The sequence below is a fragment of the Tamandua tetradactyla genome, chromosome 15 (genome assembly GCF_023851605.1).
Source record: "Tamandua tetradactyla isolate mTamTet1 chromosome 15, mTamTet1.pri, whole genome shotgun sequence".
Lineage (NCBI taxonomy): Eukaryota > Metazoa > Chordata > Mammalia > Pilosa > Myrmecophagidae > Tamandua > Tamandua tetradactyla.
Genome location: NC_135341.1, coordinates 61153595 through 61179469, shown reverse-complemented (window position 1 = coordinate 61179469; position 25875 = coordinate 61153595). Strand labels below are relative to the sequence as shown.

General features: G+C 38.0%; 1 protein-coding gene across 13 annotated transcripts in view; it reads right to left on the bottom strand.

The window, feature by feature from the left end:
- The window catches only part of NEK10 (NIMA related kinase 10), a 297546-nt gene that overhangs the window by 31401 nt on the left and 240270 nt on the right, over positions 1-25875 (bottom strand). For 10 of the 13 annotated variants that reach the window (XR_013162877.1, XM_077129956.1, XM_077129961.1 and 7 more), the window contains 4 exons: positions 25631-25668; positions 25391-25531; positions 5363-5392; positions 3669-3769 (listed from right to left, as the gene is read on the bottom strand). Coding sequence is in view for 12 of the 13 variants with exons in the window: in XM_077129956.1 (XP_076986071.1) it covers positions 3669-3769; positions 5363-5392; positions 25391-25531; positions 25631-25668 (310 nt within the window). In the remaining variant the exon portion in view is untranslated. The remainder of the gene's footprint in view (positions 1-3668; positions 3770-5362; positions 5393-25390; positions 25532-25630; positions 25669-25875) is intronic. The other 3 variants (XM_077129957.1, XM_077129959.1, XM_077129960.1) reach the window with 3 other exon arrangements.

Genomic DNA, 25875 nt, shown 5'->3' with positions numbered 1-25875 from the left:
TTGGGGGAAAGGAAGTACACAAGCTTTTAGAGAATGCTAGACACTGGCTCTAGTGTTGCTAGGGTCTGCCAGTGCCAGTGTGGTTCACCAATCAAGGTGGAGGGTTTTGGCAGTCAGGTAATAGATGAAGTATTAGCCCAAGTTTGACTTACAATGAGCCTAATTGGTCCATCAAACTTGTGGTATTTTTCTCTAATTCCTGAGTGTATAATTGTAATTAACAAAAAATTTGACCAATCACAGAATCCCCAAATTGGCTCTCAGAACCATAGGATGAGGATCATTATAGTAGGAAGGGCCAAGTGGAAGCCTTTGGAACTTCCCTTCCCTACCAAGATAATAGAACAAAAATAATAACAACTCTGAATTTATTGCAAATATTAGTGCCACCACCAAAACTTGGAGTGTATACATTTAGTTTAATAATTTGCCCTGCACAGAAATTAGATATATTTGGAGAATGATTGTGGACTATTGGGAACTTTAACAGGTGGTAACTCTAATTGCAGCTGCTTTCTCAGATGTATCTTCATTAAAGAAAATTATCATGCCCCCTGGCATTTAATATGTAGCTAATGCATTTTCTCCCCATCTATTTATAAAGGTACCAAAGCAATTTGATTTTACCTGAAAGAGCCAACAATATCCCTTTACAATCTTGCCTCTAGGTTATGTCAATTCTCCTGCTCTCTGCCATAGAGCAGAGATCTTGATGATCTTGACATTCCACAAAACATCATATTTGTTCCCTACATTGATGACATTATGCTCATTGGATCTGATGAGCAGGAAATAGTAAGTAGCTCAACATATGCCTTCCAAGTGAAAGACACATTGCTATATCTCACTCTACTTTCCAAAGGGCACTGTGCTTGGAAGGAGGTCTTGGATTTTGGATGCAATATATACCACATTTTAGTGTGCTATGTTAACCCATATACAGAAACACCATAAGTTGCCAGTTTTGAGTAGGGGCTAGCACAAGAGAAGGTTCAGTGACAAATTCAGGCTGTTATACAAGTCACTATACCACTTGGGCCTTATAATCCAGCAACAGATTTAATGATACTCAAAGTGTCTATGGCAAACAGGGATGCCACATAAAGTCTCTGATAAGTAGCAATAAGAAAATCAAAGTGGGGCGCTCTGGGATTTTGAAGCAAATCTACACCCTTCTTCTGCAGGTAAGTATTGTCCTTTCTGAGACAGCTTCTGGCTTACTACTAGGCCTTGGAAGAGACTGAATGACAACAACTGACCATCAGGTATCCATGCAGCCTGATATTCTCATCACAAAATGAGCATTGTCTAAGCCACCTAACAATAAGTATGGAGAGCAGGATTCTATTATCAAATGGAAGTTGTATACAGAGACAGAGCTTGCACTTTCTAGAAGGAAGGAGTAAAATGCATGGACAAGTGGTTTAGCTTCTTTGACACCAATTCTTGCTGCATTGCCTCCTCTCCCTCAATCCTTGCCTAAGGTCTCCTGGAGTGTTCCTTATGGACAGTTGCCCTAGGCATAAAATAATCAAGCCTGGTTTAATGATGGGTTTGCATACATGCTAGTACCATCTGAAAGTGGGCAACTAGATCACTACAGTCCCACGTAGGTGTAACCCCAAAGAGCAGTGGTAAATACATATATATATATATATATATATATATATATATACACCTTCCTACTTGACAGAACTTTAAGAAATACATTTGGTTATCCACTTTGTCTGGAATGAGATATGCTAGAAATATGGATTGAGACTGATCCATCAAAAGTTACTAATAAGTCAACTGGATAGTTAGGGACTTAGAAAGAAAACGATTGGGATACCAAAAAAGGAATTCTGTGCCTCAGAATGGGCACAAACTGTCCACATGCATTCCCACCAAAAGGCATCCACATCAGAAGACACTTTTAATAATGGACAAAATTCCGATAGTGGGTTATTAGGTATGATAGTGAGAGGAAATATGTCATATCCAGCCCCAATTTTACAGACTCAAGTATTCTGGCTAGGAGAGAAACAGATGATGTTTACTGCTTCCAATCCGATTTTCTACTTCCAATGAAGTAAAAGCACGTATGTGGTGTTTTGTGGATTCTATCCCTGCCCTCCTTTTCAACACAGGAGTCAGAGTGATTATCAGCTCCTAACACTCCTCTCCTTAAAACTTCCCAATGGTTGCTTGTTTCACCAGAGTAAAAGTCAAAGCCCTTATGATGGTCTAAAGGTCCTGTACTACCTAACACCACCATTATCTGTGTCATCAACTTTCCTGTTCTTCTCCCTTGCTTATTCTGCTCTAGCCACAATGTCCTCCTCCTTGCTGTCCCTTAAATACCCCCAGCATGCCTTTACCTAAAGGCTATTGCTCCAATTCTTCCTTTTTGCTAGGTACATCCTTACCCATGATATTTTGTTAGCTAAGTGTTTCTGTTCTGTCTTTAGTCTTTGCTAAAATCTCACCTTCTCAACAAGCTCTAATCATCCCACTGAACAGTGTAAACTTTCCCCTGCTCCAGTGATGCAATGTAACCAGTTGAGAGCCAATTCAAACACCTAGGTAATGAGAGCCAATTGCGCACATCCCTTACCAACTTCACCTTCAGCGAAGTCATAATTATCACTTGAAATCAATCATGGTGGGAGTATTTGCATCACAGAAATTGGAAAATGCTGTGAATTAGGGCATTTTTCCATAGAGAACCAGTCATTAGGCATTTACCAGCCCCAACTCTCTGTCGACATTCCAAAACCCCTTATCCTGCTCTTTTTTTCTTCATTTTCAACAGGACTTACTATTTTCTAATGTAGAATATACTTTATTATTATTTATTGTGTTCACTACTTTCTGATTGTCTTCAACTAATATATAAGTTCTTTAAGTACAGGAATGAATCTGCTTTGTTCACAGATATATCTGAAGTACCTGTAATAGTGTCTGGAACAAAGGTAAGCATCTAAAAAACATTTGTCAAATGAATGGATGAATGAATAAACTGTATAAGACACACAGTCTTAAATTTCATAATAGTTATTTTCGTGTTCAAATGTTTCTACTTTTTTGTAAAATTTTCATTTTTCATTAATAGGTGCATAGCTTTGGTAAATGACATTTAAGCTTATTTGTCATTAAGCAGGTTTCTGTAAATAATTAATAGCTATTTCTAGCACTGATTGTTTCCCCAGCGCCTAGAAGTCACTGAAATTTATAAATAGGAAATCTTAACAATTTCAGGTAATGTGAGCTTTTGGCATTCACATCTCTGAAAGTTTCTGTTTTCAACCGAGAATCCTCAGAATTAAGTAGGTGAACACTATTTTTCTTCTTGTTCCTGCAGTGAAGTGCTTATGGGGAAAGAACCCCAGCTCTGTCCCCACTTTGTCTCCTGCATGGAAGGACCATTTGTTTTGAAGTTTGGTTTTGGTTGAGCACTAACAGTGAGGGAGAAGGTAGGAGTCACAGGAGAAACCTTGTAGATTTGCTCTTTACCCTTCTACCTTCCCAGCTCTGTTGCTAAGCCAAAGTGTGCCCACATATATGCAGTTGGAAAGGTTAAAAACAAGCATCCACTCTAACTAAAAGTCCAACAAAATACTTTTTCGGCAATATTATCATCAAATTTCCATTTAAGATGAAAAGGAAATTATATATATAATACTTACCTGTGTGATATAAATGATTTTGTGCAGCTGAATTAAGATCTGCTGAATAGGATCACTGATCTGACGTACTTTCCTCTGGGATACGGCAATCCCTGCAGATGCTGTGGATAATAAATTCAGCAGTTAGTCAAGGACTCTCATCTTCAAAAGTGATATTAGTGAAGAATGGAGTAAAATTTGGAAAAAAAAATATTAAAGCAAAGAACCTCATTCCACCATTGAGAAAATATTCAGAGACCCCTATAAAACCTCATTATTTTATGATATGGGGTGAGCAATTCTCTCTATTTACTCTTCAGACCTATAAAATATAAAAATATAAAGATATTTCTTTATAAAAATATAAAGATATTTCCTGCCAAACCATGAAACAGTGTGAAGTACTTAGATATTTTGCCTACAATTACAGCAGGGGGCCACATGGAGACAGTGGTGCCTTGGCACTGTGGCCACTGGAAGGCCAGGCTTCAGACACATGTAATTAAGAGGCTATCATGCTTTTAAATTCATGATGCCCTTAATAACATATTTTAAAACTAATTTTATTAAAACTACTAAATGCAAACACCAAAAAGGCAATCTCACAGAGAGAAAAAAAAAAATACAGCTCAGCTAGAACTAAGAAACTTTCAAACCTTTTCAGATTTTTCTCCAGTTCTAAGTAGGAAACATATATTTATCTTGAATTCTCATCACGGAACCAAACCACTTTCACAGTTCCAGGCTAACTTGTTGTTGAATTGTATGTAAACTTTTTCCAAGCTTCATATATTATAGTCCCAAGTGGTATGTTCTTAACCTTGAGGAATAAAACGCTATTGGAATGGCCTTGACCCTTATTAGTAGCAAGGCCACCCCTGCCTTCTCTCACCCTCATACCCATGGTGGAGAAAATGAAAGAGAGTTCAAATCTGTGAATGTATATTATCCTCTTCCTGTCCTCTTCCTGCTGCTCTTTCCTCTCTTCCCATTAACCTATAGCATGTTTTCTATAATAACAATTCTTTCACCAATTTTACTTTAAAAAAAGTTCCAGAAACCTTCTTTTACTCCACACAACCTTTAGCCTGTATACACATTTAAAGACCTATTGTTTTCTTTGTGGGTATCTTTATGCAATAATTTCAGAAATTTGCATAAGAAATAATCTAATTGTTCATTTGCTAGTTTAAATATTAGAGATTTTAAATACCTTGTTTAAATATTTGAGATTTAAAAAGGCTCTAACTCCTCTCTAAACACTCTTTTTGAGCATAAATTGCTTGACTTAAGGTTTAATAAACTACACTTTGGGCAAAAAATGTGAAAGAAAATCAGAAAAAATTAATGTAGCTCAAAAGAAGAAGCAGAGTCTGGGACTATCTGCTGCAGCCTCTAGAGATGGCCAAGTGTACATATTCTACAGTGGCTTTTCTTGCAGAAATAACTCTTTAAGATATAACTATTGATCAAGATTTATACCCACAACTTAAGACTGTATAATGGGTCAAGCTGATGTTCCCTTACGAATATTAACTTTGCATTTTCTGAAACAGGAGGGGTTGGATTTTAATTGCTCATATGTTGACTACTTCATGTTTTTGATTTGTAGACTTAATATTCACAGGTAATGAGTTAAAATCTCACAGCATGGCAGAGAGTTCTTAGATTTGTGATGACATTTTGAGTGGGAAATCACACAGCTTTGACTCTACCTTGCCACAAGAATGTGCTCATCTGTGGCCCTAAATACAAAAACAGAGATAGTTAGCTAGAATGTCTTCCTTCTAAACTACTTAACTATGCAATTCAAACACAAAATTCTTTTCCTTAAAACTCTTTGACCATTGTCCCCTCAATCCCAATAAACCCTAGCCTTTTGAAAGCAGTGTTATTACTTACTCACTATAAAATACATTTAAAATATTTAATTCTGCATGCCCCTTGCATAAATCAAAACAAATCACCACCAGCAAAACATCCTAAGTATTACATATGAGGCTCAAGTTCCCCTGGAATCACCATGCATCATTGTCAGCTCCCCAGAAACCCCCCAGAACCACCTCCAATCAGAGCCAGCTTCCCAGATCCCCGTGAACCACCACTGATCACAGCCAGCTTCTTAGACCCCCCTGAACCACCACCCATCACAGCCAGCTTCCCAGACCCCATTAGAACCACCACCCATCAGAGCCAGCTCCGCAGACTCTCCTGGAACCACCACCGATCACAGCCAGCTCCGCAGACTCTCCTGGAACCACCACCGATCACAGCCAGCTCCGCAGACTCTCCTGGAACCACCACCAATCACAGCCAGCTTCCCAGACCCCATTAGAACCACCACCCCTCAGAATCAGCTCCCCAGACTCCCTAGAAACACCAACCATCAGAGCCAGCTCCCCAAACTCCCCTGGAACCACCATCCATCAGAGCCATCTCCTCAGACCACCTGGATCAACCACCCATCACAGCCAGCTCTCCAGACACCTGTGGAATCACCACCCACCAAAGCCAGCTCCCCAGAACCCCTGAAGCCCCCTTCTATCACAGCCAGCTCCCCAGACACCCTTGGAACTACCACCCATCTCAGTCACTCCTCAGACATAACCCTTGATTTCAGATTGATGTGCAGCCTTCCAGACATTTTTCCATTCATTTACATGCATATGTGTATACCATTAGAAGATTTTTCAAACTGCATTTAAGTCCTGAAATCAATTTAATGAGTCATAACCAACATTATTTAAAAATGAATGGAATGTAGAGAAGCTATATTATTATTTCTTTTTTCAAATGGTAATATACCATATAGGCTGCTTTATAATTGTTCATTTTCACTCAATCTATCATAGATAGATTTCACTCAAATCTATCTTTTGCCAGCATGCGTATTTCTCATTCATTCTCTGTAATCACTTAATAGTGATGAATGTTCTGTATGTGCCATAGTTTACTTATCCACTTCTGGCTTGGTAGTCACTTAGTGTGCTTTCCATTTTTCATGATTATACCTGATACTGCAGGGTTGAGTAACATATATATGTTTTATTATATATGAGTAAAGAGTTCTTTAAGAGTAGATAGGGAAAAGTTGAACTACTGGGCTATAGCATATGCACATTTCTTTTTTAGGCAATAACATTTTAAAGCAGCTGAATCATTTTAATTCTCCAGGAAGAGAATCAATTTCTCTGCACATCAAAGTTATATATCATCGAATTTTTCAATTTTACCAATCTGATTTTGTTTTAATTTGTACTTCCCTTCTTGGTAGCAAAGTCATTATACTTCTTTTGTAAATTTCCTGTTTATATCCCATGCTTCTTTTTTCTATTTTTTCTTATTGATTTGTAAATGTTCTTTACATACCCTTTCAGTATCCTTATTGTACTTTTATATATTAAAATTACTTTCTCTGTATTTATTATTTCTCTTAAAGGACATTTCTCATCCGCATCAGCCCAACTAAAGTAAATTTTTAGTTTCAGGTACCAAACAGTCTCCCATTTATTTGCTTCTTTTTTATTGTGCCAAGCCAGGATCCCATCATCAGTTCAGCATCACTGTGGTGCTCAAGCATGTTTATTAAGCTGTTGCATGAGTGACTACAGGGGAGAGAAAGGAAACTTAAAACAGGAAAGTATATGAAGGGAGTCTGGCTATAACATTTGCAAACCATCATGATTTCCTGGACAACTTCAAATAATCCTAGATATGAACATTATTTTTCATCCTTTTCCATCTAATCATACTTTTTTATATATCCAGAAAAAATATTTAGTTAGACTTTAATAATTTAGAAAAATAAAAACGATAAAAATCCAAAAAGATATCTTATTTTACTTATCTCTTCATTTTTAAATGAATAAAGGTTAATAACTATCAAATTCATGGCAAATGTTATCTATATCATTTATCTAGATTTAAACCACTCTCTCAATAACTCTTTTAGATAGCACACTATTTTTCCCTAATTGTTCACAAAAAAATGCACAAAATTGCACAAGAAAAGTGTATTCACATGTTTGTTTTAAGAATAATTTTATTAAAACAATTTTCCCTTAAAAATTCATGAACATAATTTAACCAAGGATGTGAAGGATCTATACACAGAAAACTACAAAACTTTGCTAAAAGAAATTGTCATGGTCAGGTTCAACATCTGTGTCAACTTGGCCAAGTGGTGATACCTCTTTGTCTGGTTGGACCAGTGCTGGCCTGTCTGTTGCAATAAGGACATTTCATAGGATTAAATCATGATCCACAACTGATTCCATTTGTAATCAGTCAAAGGGAGTGTCTTTTGCAATGAGTGATGCTTAATCTAATCACTGGAAGCCCTTTAAGGAGGATTCAGATGAGAAAGGTTCTCTTCCTGCTTCAGCTGGCAAGCCTCTCCTGTGGAGTTCGTCCAGACCCTCCATCGGAATCGTCAGCTTCACAGCCTTCCCTGCAGATTTTGGACTCTGTGTTCCCACAATTATGTGAGACACTTTTATAAATTTTATATTTGCGAGTGTTCCTTGTTGATTCTGTTTCTCTAGAGAACCCTAACTAATACAACTTGGTACCAGGAGTGGTTCTTAAGAAACAGTATCTTAAAAAAAGGTTTTTATGAATGATTTTCTACTCTGACTGGACTCAAAGGCACTAAGGACTCTAACTCCCATACTAAGAATGGCACTCCCAATCCATGGAGTGAGTTGGCAAAAGAGATAGTCAAAATATCACCATTCAATTCTCCTAATGCTTCGCTTGTATGAAGCCAGGCTCTGGGGGATAATGTTTTTGACATCTTTATGGAGCTTTGTGGAAATAAGAGATATAGAGATGTTGGCTGGTTGTTGTTAGATACATTGGATACATTAAGGAGTGAAAGGGATGGGCTTAAGGCTTCAAACGAGAAGCTTAAGAGCCCTCTGAAAGGTGTAGATGTTTCTATGAGCATCTTGAAAGAAAATCTTATTTCCTGTAGCTGTAGACTTTAGATCTCTGAAAATAAGACTCAGAATATTACTGTTAGAGTAGCAACTTTACAATGTAAACTGAAATCTCAATGTTGCATGGTGTCTGCCGTTAAAGTGAGGGCATTGATTGGAAAGGAGTGGGACCCTGAAAAATGGGATGGTGACATATGGATTGATAATGATGTCAGGGGTGAGGCTGAAACCCTAGGTCGTGCTGAGTCTTCTCTAGATAACCCTGTAATAGTCTACCCTGAAGATATAACTGCCCCACCTCCAGCCTGCATTGAGGACTTGGCCACCCAACCTCCTTCTGAAGGGATTAGCCCTAGAGTGATTAATCCTGTTTCACCAGATGAAACTGCAAATGAATGCCCTGAAGCAAATGGCTTGGAGGATACTTCTAATTCTTTTCATGACCCTCCCCCACCATCCCTCTAAGTCACAACAGGTCCCTAAAGGTGAGATACAAAGTATCAAACATGAGGATGTACATTATTCTCCAAAAGAACTGTGTGAGTTTCCCAGTTTATATAGACAGAAATCAGGGGACTATGTGTGGCAATGGCTTTTAAGGGTGTGGGATAATGGTGGGAGGAATATAAGGCTGGATCAGGCTGAATTTATTGACATGGGCCCACTAAGCAGAGATTCTGCCTTCAATGTTACAGCTCAAGGGGTTAGAAAAGGTATTAACAGTTTTCGTGGATGGTTGATTGAAACATGGATCAAAAGGTGGCCAACATTACCTGAGGTTGAAATGCTAGAACTGCCCTGGTTTAATGCAGATGAGGGGATCCAGAGGCTTAGAGAGATTGGAATGTCAGAGTGGATTTATCATGCAAAGCCTGCTCTTACACCCCAGGAATATCCGGAGGATGCATCTTTTACCAGAAAAGTGAGAAATAAATTTGTGAAACTAGCACCATCATCCTTGAAGAGCTCTGTAGTTGCACTTCTCTGTAGGTCAGATATTACTGTGGGAACTGCTGTCACTGAGCTGGAATCCTTAAGCACAAAGGGGATGACTGGATCCTGAGTTGGCAGAAGCCAGGTGGCAGCACTTAATTGCCAAAACAGGGTAGACATGGCTATTATAATAGACAGCAAACTCAAAGCAGGAGTCAAAATTATATGACTCACAGAGATTTGTTGCATTGGCTAATAAATCATGGGGTACCTAGAAATACAATAGAAGGGCAGTCTACTAAATTCTTGTTCGAGCTGTATAAACAAGAGTTCTAGGTCAAGTGAACAGAAATCTAACCTGAATTACAAAAACAGAGAGTCACAGCCCCTTGATCAATTTCCAGACTTGAGACAGTTTACAGACCCAGAGCCCCTTGAATGAAGAGGAGGCCAGGTCCCTTTGGGGGAAGACCCTGTTACATTGCCACAAATGTATACTGTTAATCTTCCTCCAAGTCTTCCCCAAGGACACAGGCGACCTTTTACCAGGGTACCTGTGCACTGGGGAAAAGGAAATGATCAGATATTTGGGGGATTATTAGACATTGGGCTAGAAGTGACATTAATTCCAGGGGACTCAACACGTCACTCTGGTTGACCAGTCAGAGTTGGGGCTTATGGAGGCCAGGTGACCAGTGGAGTTTTAGCTCAGGTCTGTCTCATAGTGGGTCCAGTGGGCACCTGGACCCATTCTGTAGTTATTTTCCAAGTTCCAGAAAATTGGAATAGAAATACTGAACAACAGGCAGAATCCCCACATTGGCTCTCTAACTCATGCAGTGAGGGTTATTATGGTGGGAAGCCACTAGAACTGCCCCTACCTAGTAAAATAGTAAATCAGAAGCAATACCAGATTCCTGGAGGGACTGCAGAGATTACTGCCACTCTTTACGTCTTGAAAGGATGCAGAGGTGGTGATTCCACCACATCCCCATTCACCTCTCCTATGTGGCCTGTGCAGAAAACAGATGGGTCTTGGAGGATGACAATGGATTATCATAAACTAAACCAGGTGGTAACTCTAATTGCAGCTGCTGTTCCAGACGTGGTATCATTGCTTGAGCAAATCAATATATCCTCTGATACCTGGTATGCAGCTATTGATGTGGCAAATGTTTTTTTCTCTACAGCTATTAGTAAGGACCACCAGAAACAGTTTGCTTTCAGCTGGCAAGGTCAGCAATATACTTTCACTATCCTACCTCAGGGGTATATCAACTCTCCAGCCCTATGTCATAATCTTTTCCGCAGGGACCCTGATTGTTTCTCCCTCTCACAAGATATCACACTGGTCCATTATATTGATGATATCATGTTGATAGGACCTATGAGCAAGAAGTAGCAACTACTCTAGATTTACTGGTAAGGCATTTGTGTGTCAGAGGATGGGAGATAAATCCAACAAAAATACAGGGGCCTTCTACCTCAGTGAAATTTCTAGGTGTCCAGTGGTATGGGGCATGTTGAGATATCCCTTCTAAGGTAAAGGATAAGTTGCTGCATCTGGCCCCTCCCACAACCAAAAAAGAGGCACAACACCTAGTTGGTCTTTTTGGATTTTAGCGACAACATATTCTTCATTTGGGTGTGCTACTTCAGCCCATTTTTCAAGTGACCAGAAAAGCTGCTAATTTTGAGTGGGGACCTGAACAAGAGGAGGCTCTGCGACAGGTCAAGGCTGCTGTACAAGCTGCTCTGACACTTGGGCTGTATGATCCAGCAGATCCAATGGTGCTGGAAGTGTCAGTGGCAAATAGAGATGCTGCCTGGAGCCTTTGGCAGGCCCCTATAGGAGAATCACAATGCAGACCCTTAGGATTTTGGAGTAAAGTCTTACCATCTGCTGCAGATAACTACTCTCCTTTTTTTTCCCCCTTTAATATTTTAATTAAATATTATTTTTTTATTAATTAATGGAAAAAAAGAAAAAAAATAAATTAACCCAACATTTAGAAATCATACCATTCTACACATGCAATCGGTAATTCTTTACATCATCACATAGATGCATGGTCATCGTTTCTTAGTACATTTGCATCAGTTTAGAAGAACTAGCAACACAACAGAAAAAGATATAGAATGTTAATATAGAGAAAAAGAATAAAAGCAATAATAATAGTAAAAAAAACAAAAACCAAAAAAAAACAACCAGACAGACAAAAACAAACAAAAAACAAAACAACAACAACAACAACAACAAAAAACCTATAGCTCAGATGCAGCTTCACTCAGTGTTTTAACATGATTACTTTACAATTAGGTATTATTGTGTTGTCCATTTTTGAGTTTTTGTATCTAGTCCTGTTGCACAGTCTGTATCCCTTTTGAGAAACAGCTTTTGGCCTACTACTGGGCCTTAGTAGAGACTGAATGCTTAACCATGGGCCACCAAGTTACCATGAGACCCGAGTTGCCTATCATGAATGGGTGTTGTCTGACCCACCAAGCCATAAAGTTGGGCATGCACAGCAGTACTCTATTGTAAAATGGAAATGGTATATACGAGATAGAGCCAGAGCAGGTCCTGAAGGCACAAGTAAGTTACATGAAGAAGTGGCCCAAATGCCCAGGTCTCCACTCCTGCCACATTACCTTCACTTTCCCAGAACAGAGCTATGGCCTCTTAGGGAGTTTCTTAGAGTGAACTGACTGAGGAAGAGAAAACTTGGGCCTGGTTTACAGATGGTTCAGCACAATATGCTGTACTACCCAAAAGTGGACAACTGCAGCACTACAACCCCTTTCTAGGGTGTCCTTGAAGAACAGTGGTGAGGGGAAATCCTCCCAGTGGGCAGAACTTCAAGCACTGCATCTGGTTGTTCATTTTGCTTGGAAGGAGAACTGACCAGAGTGTGTTTATATACTGATTCACAGGGGTCTGGGGAAGAAGTATGTGGATAGACCTTTCTGAGTGGGCTAAAAACATGAAGATATTTGTATCCCACATGAATGCACACCAGAGGGTGACTTTAACAGAGGAAGATTTTAATAATCAAGTAGATAAGATGACCCATTCTGTGGATACCAGTCAGCCTTTTTCCCTAGCAACTCCTCTCATTGCCCACTGGGCTCATGAACAAAGTTGTCACGGTGGTATGGATGGAGGTTATGCATGGGCTCAGCAACATGAACTTCCACTCACCAAGGCTGACCTGGCTACAACCACTGCTAAGTGCCCAATCTGCCAGCAGCAGAGACCGACACTCAGCCCCTGATATGGCACCATTCCTTGAGGTGACCAGCCAGCTACATGGTGGCAGGTTGATTGCATTGGGCCACTCCCTTCATGGAAGGGGCAGTAATTTGTTCTAACTGGAAAAGACACATACTCTGGATATGGGTTTGCTTTCCCTGCATGCAATTCTTCTGCCAACACTACCATTTGTGGGCTTACAGAATGCCTTATCCATCGTCATGGTATTCCACACAGCATTGCTTCTGATCAAGGAACAAGGTGTTTTTGCAATTCAGGTTAGACTTCTGTTCACTTGACCTAGAACTCTTGTTTATACAGCTCGAACAAGAATTTAGTAGACTGCCCTTCTATTGTATTTCCAGGTAACCCATGATTTATTAGCCAATACCACAAATCTCTGTGAGTCATATAATTTTGACTCCTGCTTTGAGTTTGCTGTCTATTATAATAGCCATGTCTACCCTTTACAGCAAATGAAGTGTAGGAATGGGCACATGCTCATGAAATTCTCTGGTCTTACCATGTTCCCTATCATCCAGAAGCAGCTGGATTGATAGAACGGTGGAATGGCCTTTTGAAAAATCAATTACGGTGCCAACTAGGTGGTAAAACCTTTAAGGGCTGGGGTAATGTTCTCCAGGAAGCTGTATATTCTCTGAATCAGCATCCACTATATAGTCCTGTTCTCCCATAGCCAGGATATATGGGTCTAGGAACCAAGGGGTGGAAATGGGAGTGGTACCACTCACTATTACCCCCAGTGATCCACTAGGAAAGTTTTGCTTCCTGTCCCTGCGACCCTGAGCTCTGTTGGTCTATAGGTTTTAGTTTCAAAAGGGGGAGAAACAACAATGTTTCTCCACCTGGTAGTGTTCTCCACCAGGAGAAACAAAAATGATTCCATTGAACTGGAATCTAAGACTGCCACCTAGTCACTTTAGGCTACTCATGCCCCTGGATCAATAAGCCAAGAAGGGGATTACATTATTGTCTGGGGTGATTGACCCTGACTATCAGGGGGAAATAGCACTGCAACTACACAATGGAGGTAAAGAAGCATTTTCTTGGAATATAGGAGATCCCCTGGGGCATCTTTTAGTATTACCATGCCCTGTGAGTAAAATCAATGGAAAACTGCCACAACACAATTCAGGCAGGACTACCAATGGCTCTGAAACTTCAGGAATGAAGGTTTGGGTCACCCCACCAGGCAAAGAACCATGACCAGCTGAAGTGCTTGCTGAGGGTAAAGGGAACATGGAATGGGTAGTGGAAGAAGGTAGTGACAAATATAAACTGCGACCACATGATCAGTTACAGAAACAAGGACTGAAATGCTGTTTTGTTCCTGTTATACCACTTAAGTTCTAAGATACCAAGTTTAAGAATGAATATTACCCAAGGACTTGCATCCTATTCTGGAGAGATTTAATGTGTTTCCAGTTATATGAAGGACAGTTGAGTATTGTTAGGTGAAAGAAAAAATGTGTTTTATTGTTTTTATTTAGAAATTAGGTATGGTTTAAGGTGATATGTATAGTTGCCAAGTTGACAAGGGGTGGACTGTCATGGTCAGGTTCATGTGTCAACTTGGCCAAGTGGTGGTACCTCTTTGTTTGGTTGGACCAGTTTGGCCTGTCTGTTGCAATGAGGACATTTCATAGAATTAGGTCATGATCATGTCAGCTGTATCCACAGCTGATTCCATTTGTAATCCGCCAAAGGGGAGTGTCTTCTGCAATGAGTGATGCTTAATCTAATCCCTAGAAGCCCTTTAAGGAGGATTCAGAAGAGATAGGCTCTCTTCCTGCTTTGGCTGGCAAGCCTCTCCTGTGGAGTTCGTACAGACCGTCCATCGGAATCGTCAGCTTCATATCCTGCCCTGCAGATTTTGGACTCTATGTTCCCATGGTCACATGAGAAGCTTTTATAAATTTTATATTTGTGAGTATTCCCTGTTGATTCTGTTTCTCTAGAGAATAATAACTAATATAGAAATCAAAGAAGATCTAAATAAATGGAAAGACATTCCATGTTCATGAATTGGAAGATTAAATATTATTAAGGTGTCAATTAACCCCAAAAGATTTATAGATTCAATGGACTCCTGATCAAAATTCCAAAAGCCTACTTTGCAGAAATGGAAAAGCCAATCATCAAATTTATTTAGAAAGTTAAGGAGCCCCAAATAGCCAAAACCTTCTTGAATAAGAAGAATGAAATTGTAGTACTAGCACTTCCTGACTTTAAAACTTATTAAAAGCAACAGTGGCCAAATAGCATGATACTGGCACAAGGGCACATATATAGACCAATGGAATCAAATTGAGAGTTCAGGAATAGACCCTCACATCTACGGCCAATTGATTTTTGACAAGGCTGCAAATCCACTCATTTGGGAAAGAGAGTCTCCTCACAAATGGTGCTGGGAGAACTGGATATCCATATGCAAAAGAATGAAAGGGGATCCCCAACTCATAACATATACAAAAATTAACTCAAAATGGATCAAACACCTAAATATAAGAACCAGGCTATAAAACCCCCAGAAGAAAACACAGGGAAGCATCTTCAGGACATTGTCAGGTAGTTTACACTGAAACCACAAGCAAAAAAGAGGGGGGGGGGGGGGAAAGGATTAATAGGATCCCTTCAAAATTAAAAACATCTAGGCATCAAAGGACATTATCATGAAAGTGAAAAGACAGCCTACTTGGGAAAAAATACATGGAAACCACATATCCAATAAGGATTTATTATCCAGAATATATAAGAAAACCCTACAACTCAGCAATAAAAAGACAAAAAACCCATTTTTAAAATGGGCAAAAGACATAAATAGACATTTCACCAAAGAAGATGTACAAATGGTCAAAAAGCACATGAAAAGATGCTCAACAGCACTGGCTATTAGGGAAATCCAAATTAGAATCACAATGAGATACCATTTCACACCCACTAGAATGGCTGCAGTTAGAATAAAGGAGTGCAAGTTTAGAGAGGATGTGGTGAGATGGGAACACTCATTCACTGCTGATGGTAATATAGGATGGGACAGCCACTGCAGAAGACAGTTTCTCAATTCCTTAGAAAGCTAAGCATAGAATTACCATATGACCTCAAAATCCCACTTCTACCTATACCAAAAGGAATGAAACTAGGGACTCAGATTATTTGCACACTGATGTTCATAGTGGCATATTACAGTTGCCAAAGGATGGAAGCAATCCAACTGTCCATCAACCAATGAATGGATAAATAAAATGTGGTATAGACATACAATGGAATATTGTTCAGCAGTAAAAATGAATGAAGTTCTGATATGAGACACCATAGATGAACCTTGAAAACATTATGCTGAGTTAAATAAGCCAGACACAAAAGAACAAATATTTTATGATCTCACTGATATGAACAAGTAGAATAAACAAATTCATAGAGTCAGAATCTAAAATATAAATTACCAGGTTCTGGGCTGGGGGAAAGCAGGGGAGTAATCTTTAAAATGTACAGAGTTTCTATTTGGGTTGATTGTAAAGTTTTGGTGATGGATGGTGACGGTAATGATGGTGACAGCAGCACAACACTGTTAAAAAAATTAACGGCACTAGATTATACACGTAAATGCAGCTAAAAGGGAAATTTTAGCTTGCATAAATGTTCATAGAATAAATTTTTTTGTAGAATAGGACTGTATAGCACCGTGAACCTTATTGCAAATGATGAACTATGATTAATAGCAAAATGTTTTTTCATGAATTATAACAAAAATAGGGTGGCATATGGGGACTCTATATTTTATATATTTTATGCATTTTTTGTAAACCAATAACTTCTCTAATTAGAAAAAAATGAAAGGAAAATGACAGCTTCAAAACTGGCAGTGAGGGATCAGTAATTTGGATGAAAACCCAGTGGAGCCCTTTTTTAAAATGCTGTATCATCAATGTTCTCAATGGCCCAGAGCATGATACTAATGGAAAAACACAGCCATCAATAACTCTGAGTTGAAAGGTGAAGCAGAAAAGGCAGATATTCAAAGTGAAGAAATTTAGCAATTCTTTAACCTTTCTTCTTATATTTTGCTTTTAGGAAGAAAATATCTATTATTTTAAAAAACTTCTTAAAAGGATGTTTTAAGGTTATCCATAGTCCAAGGATAACCACGAGAAAAACATCAAACATAAGACATTTTAAAGACCAGTACTCCTCAAAAACTGTCAAAGTGATCTAGAACAAGGAAAGTCTGAGAAACTGCTGCAATGAGTTGTCTAAGGAAACAGGAAATATTAAGACTTTGTAACATATGCAATACACTATATTCTGCTTTATTATCTCATAGCACATTACAGTATCTGAGTTCCTTGCCCATCCCTGGTGCTTTGAGACTCAGTTTACACTATATATATAATCTATTGAAACTAAAATTCAGAATGAAAGGCTTGAAGCTGTTAATTACTACAAATCAAACAAAAGATAGATTACACTGTAATCTCCCAGTTGACCAACACTTAGTAACAACCTACAATTTTTCTGAATTCTCTCAGCTAAGAATCAAGACATATATAACTGTGAGGAGAAAGATTCAAGAGGCTCCTTGAAGAAGTAAAAATTATTTTCACGTAATGAATGGGGTGAAAACATACATCAGCTTAACTCTACATTGGACCAACTATTCTGTTAAAAGACATAAAACCTTCTAAATATAAGTTTTGGTGAATTGATTTGCTCGTACCTTTTTACTTTCATAAGGTAAAATAAACTTCCTGAATTGCAGTTCAACTTTACATATGTTCAGCAATCAACCACTGTGTATTCAGCAGTGTAAAAAGCACTACAGACTCACACGGGATTGATGGGAGGTTCACTCAGAGAACCATGGGATGGGGGATGAAGAGTGATTTGATGCGGAAGTAATATTTGAGAAGACCATGAAGAATTCATATTACTTCCAAAGACATGGGATATGAAGGTGGTGTGGGGGTAGTGTGTTTGAGTGGTGGCTTCCCAGAAGAATAAACAGTTCCAGGATCAGATAAGTGAGGCCCACAATGAGAGAATAGCTAAGTGTCTGTTGGTGTGCAGTACAATAAGATGGACTTGTGTGGAGGTGGAGGGTGGGGAGGGTAGTGGGGAGCTGAACAGTTAGTGGGGGGATCTTAGTGGGGAGGCATACTGAATGTTGGTGAGAAGCCTTAAAGTGATTGTATCTTAGGAAAAGTGATTTCCTGAGAAGAGGCCTAGAACTGAAGTCCAAAGACTTGGCTTGAACATTTTCCCTCTGCTATGGTTTCTGGAAAATCATAATGTTGTTTGGGCCTTGGTTTCCTCACATGAAAAGGAAGCATGGTGAAATTGGGAATAAAATGAAGGGACTGGGTGGGCCACGGTGGCTCAGTAGGCAGTGTTCTAGTCTGCCATGCCAGAGACCTGGGTTTGATTCTTGGTGCCTGCCCATGCAAAAAAAAAAAGAAAGAAAGAGAGAAATGAAGGTAACTGAGATCACTGACAGTGAGGGTGGTAATTTGCGGGCAGCAATTACCTAGGAGGCTGCTGAAATCTGGTTCTAAGTGATTGAGAAAATGATATTCCATCAAAAGAGAGAGAAAGATGATGGTTGGGGGGTTGGGCATGGAACACTTTCCAACACAAATTTACAGACAGTTTGATGCCAGGCAGAAATTGTTAGGAAGAGACTCAACAGTCTGAGCCTTGTGCCTCCAGGGAAATTTCCCACAGCATGGCAGGAAGCTGCATCAAAGCATCAGCTCCTTTCATTCCTTTGGTGGTCAGGCAACAAACCTCCTTTCATTGAACCTGCAGAAACAAGCTTCTTAAAGGTCAAAGAAGCAAGGCTGTTTTGAAGTGCTGCCTTTTTGAATATCGGTTGAGTTAATTTTATATAATGCTTCACACATCCTGTTCAGGTTTAATTTTTTGCATATGAAGACTATGGTTTTACCCAATTCTAAAACTATCTCTGTTTTTTCAGAATATAGAGTATAACTTTGGGATTTTTAAAGTTAAGGTTGCTAGACATGAATATATAGTTCGCATAGGAGGATGCTGTGTGAAGAATTTATTGCTGTATTTGTTCCCACATTTACTTTCGACTGCATAAGCATCCCCTGTCAAACAGCAGGATGTGAAATCAGCATTGCCCCAAGACCGGGTGGCAGAGAGTAGACAGAAAAGAGAGAGCAAATTCTTGGGCTTTAAAGAGGAAGTAGTCTAAGCAGAAGGTGGAAAAATAGGAAGAACTATTGCTGAGCAACTCTGTTTCCTGCCCCTCCTAGATGTGATAAAGCTTCTTTGAGGAGGCAGGAAGAGGATACTGGAGAATAAAACAGTATCTCTAAAAGAGACCAAAATTCCAGCTCAATTTGAGCAAAGACTCAAGGAAGGGAGAGTTGTATTTTAGGTTCAAGATTGGTAGGGACTTGTGTACTGTGTCCATTCTGGAAGGGAGCAGCTATATAGATTGTGCTCACCACCACTATGGCATGGGGAGATAGCTATGGCAGTACAGATTGGTTCTTGGGGTGTCAAAGCCAGAGAGGTTCTGCTGAGTTCCCCAAGTCTTTACGTTCAAAGTGGTTAGAATGAGTAGGCTGAATTCCCTATGATCCTGAGAAGGTTAGCTGACAGACAGATCTAGTTTTCCCTACAGAGGAATTGCCTTCATGTTAAGGCATCAAGGACTGGCAACTGGAGGTCAAGTAGTGCTGTGCCATTTCTTTGGATGCCAAAGTGGGGAGTCCACACTCAATAATCTAATGCCAGTGAAGGGAATCTCAAAGCCCCAGAACCATGATACTGACTAAGCTCTTGGAACAAAAATATCATCCAGGGAAGGAGAGAGAGATGGAAAATCCTCAATTTGACTAGCTTAAAGACTGATATGAACAAACCACCTGTAGGCTAACTGACTAAGCTTTCTGATATCAGTGGAATGGGGTCTCAATTTAGAAATTAAACTCGGTTATAGAAAGTTATACTTTTGTTCCTGAATTTGGTCCTAAAAATAGATTATACTTTTGGTCTAGTTCATAGAGCCTAGGTCTTTTCCATTGCCTCAAGTCTTTCTTATGCTTTAATTACTAGCCAAGTTACAATGGCCTCCCTTTATTCCAACCAGTGGGAATTTTTTTCCCTACACAAGTCATCTTTATTGGTAAAGCCTAGAGTTCTTTAGAAAACAATACTGTGGTGTGAAAAACACACTGTTCACCGCTGTGGATGTAAAATCTAACCCAACTACATGGAGCAGAAAAAGAAGATGGGACACCCCACCCCCACCCCACCACAACACACACACAGTGATCTAGACAAATGGTGGTTGCTCTCATTAAAGAAAAATGTATCCCAAATAAGTTAAAAAAAAAAAAAAAAAAGAAAGGCAAAATAATGATTGATTCTCTGACATCGTGCTAGAACATTTTCTATTAACCCTAGCTGATCCTAATCTAACACTCTTAGGGCATGCCACAGTTTATTTAACTAACAATCCACACTAATCAAGGTATAGGCATTTTACAACCTAAAGAGTGAGAGGTTAACCTGAAGAAATTAATATACTGATAGGATTTATAGTTCAACCAAGAAGTTAATTACAAAAATGATATGGTTTTAGTACCCTAAAGAAGTTTCACCAGTCATATACCTAATTTAGCAATTTTATTTCAGTTTTTCCTTCTTGCCTACATATATAAATCTCTGTTTTTCACTCTTCTGTCCTTCAGCCAGTTCCATTCATAATGGTTAAATAAAACTCATTTTACCTAAAGGATAACTTCAAGAACTGTGTTATTGCACTGCCATATAATTTAAAGATCAGTAGTTAGATAAATAAAAATATATGATTGACACCTAATTTAAAAAATCCTAAATAATCTGTGAGTCCATACGAAGGAGTTTCATTTAAGAATGAGAAAGCTCTCAGCTGTACTAAAGGGCAGGGAGGTAGCTCAGCTAGAAGAAAGGAGCTTCTTGCTTTCAGGAGGTTGGAAGCCTACAGCAGCCATTTAGAGAACAGTCTAGTCCAATCTGACTTGGATATTTCACCATTTTTCCTGAAGATATGGAATTAGCAGAAGTTTAATGGCTAATTGAATGATTAAGGAGAGACACCAACAATGAGTTAAATCACCTATCATGGGTTAAATGTACTTTGAAGTCCTAAGGAGTTAAACTACTTCCCAAACAGGACCCGACACATGGATGAATTCTGGCTGTTAGCACTTACATTTCTGTAAAGGAGGTATATGTTGGTTAGATGTCCATATGCACAAGATAGCATAGTTCAAATGCAAAAGACTCCATAAGAAACTAAGGTCCTTGGTGTCTAGATTTCTCGTTAATATTGGCACACCTATGGCTATTTTCAATACCCAAATAGGATTACTGTGCTGACAAACCAATTCAAAGGGTAGTTGTAAATGTTCTGAAATTTTTTTAAATGCCATTAATAATGGTAATTTGGAATTTGAGGTTCTTACTTTTCTCCATTGACTCAATTATCTCTTACACTTTGCTACAATCCTTAACCAAGTCACACTGACTTTCCTTTATTCTTAACCAAGGAGGGTATACCTTTCTTCCTTTCCTTCCATTTACCCTTTGATCCAGGGCAGATACCCCAAAGGCAAGGTGGTGAGCAGTCCTTTTAACAACTGATTTGCAGTTTACACTTGGTTTTGAATTTGGACCTTAAAAAACTTTAAGAGACTGAGTATCTCTTTCATAAGACATTACTCTATAAAGATATGAAAAAAAAATTTGTATCTCTAGGCAGCATCCTTTTAAGATCTGGTACACACTTCTTTAATGCATCCCTCGGCATCTTGGCATGAAGAATTAGGAAGCAAGGCATAATCGGCACAGGAAATTTGCTGTCTCTTACCCATCCCCAATTCAAAGCGTAATTTAAAAATCATTGTTTCCCCACTGTTTCAAATTATTATGCAGTTATTCTGAATAGTAAGAATAAGCAAGGGCTTATACAGTAGTGGATCTACAGCAGTTACTCAATTAAGTAGTTTCTGAGGGGCTGAATACCTGCCCATCTTTTATTTCTGTACAGCTATCATTAACTGCAGTTTGGTGAGACAGATTTTGGGTTGACAGGCCATCAGATCTTCTGATACATGCCTAGTAAGAAACTCTTTCCTTCTTTGAAAACCAGGTGTCTCAGGAATTGGTCAGGAATTTGAGCACAGTGGGCAAAAGAATCCACCACATTTCTCCAGCAACAATCTGGACTTTATGAACAAAGGTCAAGTATGAAAATAGATTCCCAGTCATCAAGTAAGGAAACGTAAAAGCCAAGAAATCATGAAATGACTATTTCTGTACAAAGTGAGTATCAAAAGAATCCCCACATATTCTGTGCCTGGGTATCAGGTGCTATCTAAATTAATAACTGCACAAAAGAGCTGTCTTTAGGTTTTTATTTATCTGGGTGGGGAAAATGTCAGGGTTAATCTAGTAAAATAAGGCTGTACCTTTAGTTGACTTTACATAGGCATTCTAAAAATGTTTAAAATATTTGACCAATGCTAATAGCATCCAAAACATTAATCTGTACTCCACATACTTAACAAAGAGTCCTATAATTTGTTTTGATATAATTAATTTTCATAAATATAGACCATCTCTCGTAACTCAAGAGGAGACTATTAGTATTTTATCTATGACTGGCCCTAGAATATTTTCACATTCAAAACACTCATATAATATCCAACTTTGATTAATTAATTGGACTCTATAGACAATAGAATTCATCAGTCATTTTTGAAGAACTGAGTTTCCCAAGGTATGGGATACTTCTACAGCATAACTTTATATAGTGAGAACATCAGGTATGCGATAGCATAGCAGAAAGTTATTCCTTTTCCAATTTTCTTTTCTTTCTAATGATTATATTAGGAAAAACTTGCAGTGTGGTACAGGTATGTCTTAACCATCTCTCAAGCATTAGCTAGTCTTCTTTTATAACAAAGACAACAGACCTCAGGATAAGACAATGATATGTACTTAGAATTTATTAATACTTTCTTGCTTATATTTATCTTTACAATTGCCATCTATTTATGGCAAGTGATACTATATTAGTTTCCCACATATAGCAATGATATAAATTTCCCCTTTAAATAATTTTAAGTTGAAAATATAGGTTAATTTAAAGAAAAATAATGGTATAGATGATACTCAGACATGGGCAAATATGTGTGATGGTAACCCACAAGTGATTACAGTTACAGAAATTGAGCTATAATAATTACTCTGCAGAAAATGTTTACTTATTCTTTGATTCCATGTTATTTAATGTTAATATTTTTCATCACGGAGTATAGGAATTCTTAATTTTTCATTTCTTTTGGCTATAGCCAAAGAAGCTATAGCCTATTATGTAACTCAAAGAATACGTATAAAATAAATAATTAATACAACACAGTGTTAAAAGAATGAGGGGACTTTTAATAGAGTTAACTAGAAATATTCTCATGCTTATTTGTTCTATGGGAGTTTGGAAGTGATGCCATTAAATACTGCTATATCACCACAATACAAACCTGGAAGTCCGTAATTTAAGAGTACCACAGAGGCAATACTATATTATAATACAACCACTCAACACTATAAAACAATAGTTATCACCCTTTATTCTGCCATAACACATAATTGGTGTTCAGATACTACATATACTTCTAATGGCATAACCAGATTTTGACCAAGTTTACACCTCCCAGCCAATTTTTTGTTTTTCAGAACATTTTGACAGTGCAGGGTTGTAGCTATTACACACAATTTTCAACATGTCCCTTTCTATCCAAGAAAGCAAAATCAAATGTTAAGTAAATGAAACTATACTATTATAACCTGCTCTAAAAAAAACAATTCCTACATTTCAGTGATTGACCTATTAGCGACAAATACTTAAAGTATAACTCACACTGATTAGAACAACAACTCTCACAACACCTTGGTCCAAACTCCTTTCCCATTGTCTGAGTACTGTATCAATTTTGCCTATCTCAGTTAGGCTATTGATACAGCGGTAACAACTGGAATGAAGCACAATTAGCAGATGAGGCCACCTAAGTGAACAGGGCTGTTACCAGTTGTTCGTAACTTGATAAAGCAACCAACAGTCCAAATGTACTTGCAATACTTTTATAGTATGCAGAAAAACAACCTTGTAAAAGATGGAGAAAAATACAGAACTAATTTTTTGACTCAAAAGGTAGAACAACCCACATGTTCACATATGCACTAATATAGTATCCAATACTAGTAGGAATTGCTCCTTTTATGGACAAACTTCAACACTCACTGACAACACTTAAAATGCTATAGCATATTCAATTTCAAATTTAAAAATATATGAATTTGTAAATTCTTCAGTGTCCACTGTTAAACAAATTGGAAATCTAATGAAGAGAATACATAACATGTAAACTGTGTTATAATGTAATTTGTTTGGTTAAAGGTCCAGAGATCTGACACATTTCATTAACATAAACTGGGCTAACTCAACATGCCTTTTAGGAAAAAGAATTCCTATTATGAATTACAATGGAAGTGTGAATTGCTTATATATATATGTATTCTGCTCTTGCTATTATAAAATCAATGCACAACATTTACCTTCATGATTATACTATAAACTTACCTCATGGCAAAATAACAGGAGTAGAACATGGTCACATCTTAACAACAAAGCCATCTCTCAGTTTTTGTTTGTTTGTTTGCATCTATGGACTGATGGTATAAATAGCTCAAAACTGTCAATAGCTCTTCTAAAGCAAATTTAATAAACATGGAGACGTACTAATATTACAATAAATCAATTCACATATTTATGTTCACATAAAAGAATGTGAAATAAGGGAGCCAAAGTGAAAATAACAATAAATACTAACTCCAAATTAATCAAAGTAGTAAAAAAGAACTTTATGCTCAAGAGTCATATACTCACACATATATTAAAAGCACAATTATTAAACATTTTGCTGAACTATGTAGGTTTACTAATAATCTTACTATTGCTGTTGGACTTTGTTCCTCTTTAACAGAAATTAGAAAGGGAGTAACACATTTTTTCTTCCCAAATCATTATTATGAATTTTTATGTTTCAATAATCCATATTTTTAAATTACTAGAGATACAATATGATATAGTTTTAATCAAATATAAATAGAAATAATTAAAAAGTTATCTATGTCAGAGTAAAAGATAGAAAAACAGTGTTTCACTCTTGTATCATTAGGAATGTAGCATTTACAGAAATATCTATGTAAAACAGTTTTTATTTTTTGTTAGTAGGTATGCACTTTAAGCATCAATAATTCAACAGCTTAACATTCTTACCAAAGTAGGAATGCAAACTTTGGGAAAAACAGCATATAATATTTAATCAAATAAGTGAACAAAGGAAGCATTTTCAAACCATCAAATTACCAGACTAATAATGGTGGACATACAAAACAGAATGCTCTTGCTGTTTGTATTAAAATTACCTCCCATGCATCACTCAGACATTTCAGGCCCAGCTATAATTCTGTTGCTCACCCACTGTGAGCTTGACATAACATGATCTAATAAGTACTACCATGATCTTTGAGATTGCGAAGAATCACAGTGGGAAGGCTATGGGACTGCCACCCTGTCACTAACTCGGCCTCTACTTCCTTAACGTGGGCCCTGAGCATGAGGGGTGGCACTTTCAGAAGCAGGTCAAGAGGCAGCAAAGCTGAAGAAATAAAAGGGGGAAAGATATGAAATGGTAACATAAATGACATTGAATTTCAGTGAGGAGTGTATGATTTTATTGTTACCAACACCAAGTTACCTGGTCTTGGTCTTGATCCTAGTCCACCAGAGAAGTCCCTGAGAACAGAAGGCAGAGGCAATTAGAATGACTTATTAAAATTTGATTTGACAAACATTTACCAAGAACCTACACTCTTCTGTGTTCGACATTATAAAAGTAAATAAAGGTTATTTGCCCTCAAGACTCTCTTAAGAGTTTAATAAAAAGGAAGCTAAATACATTCCAACACAGAATATAACTGACATTCTACGTGTAAATGGAAG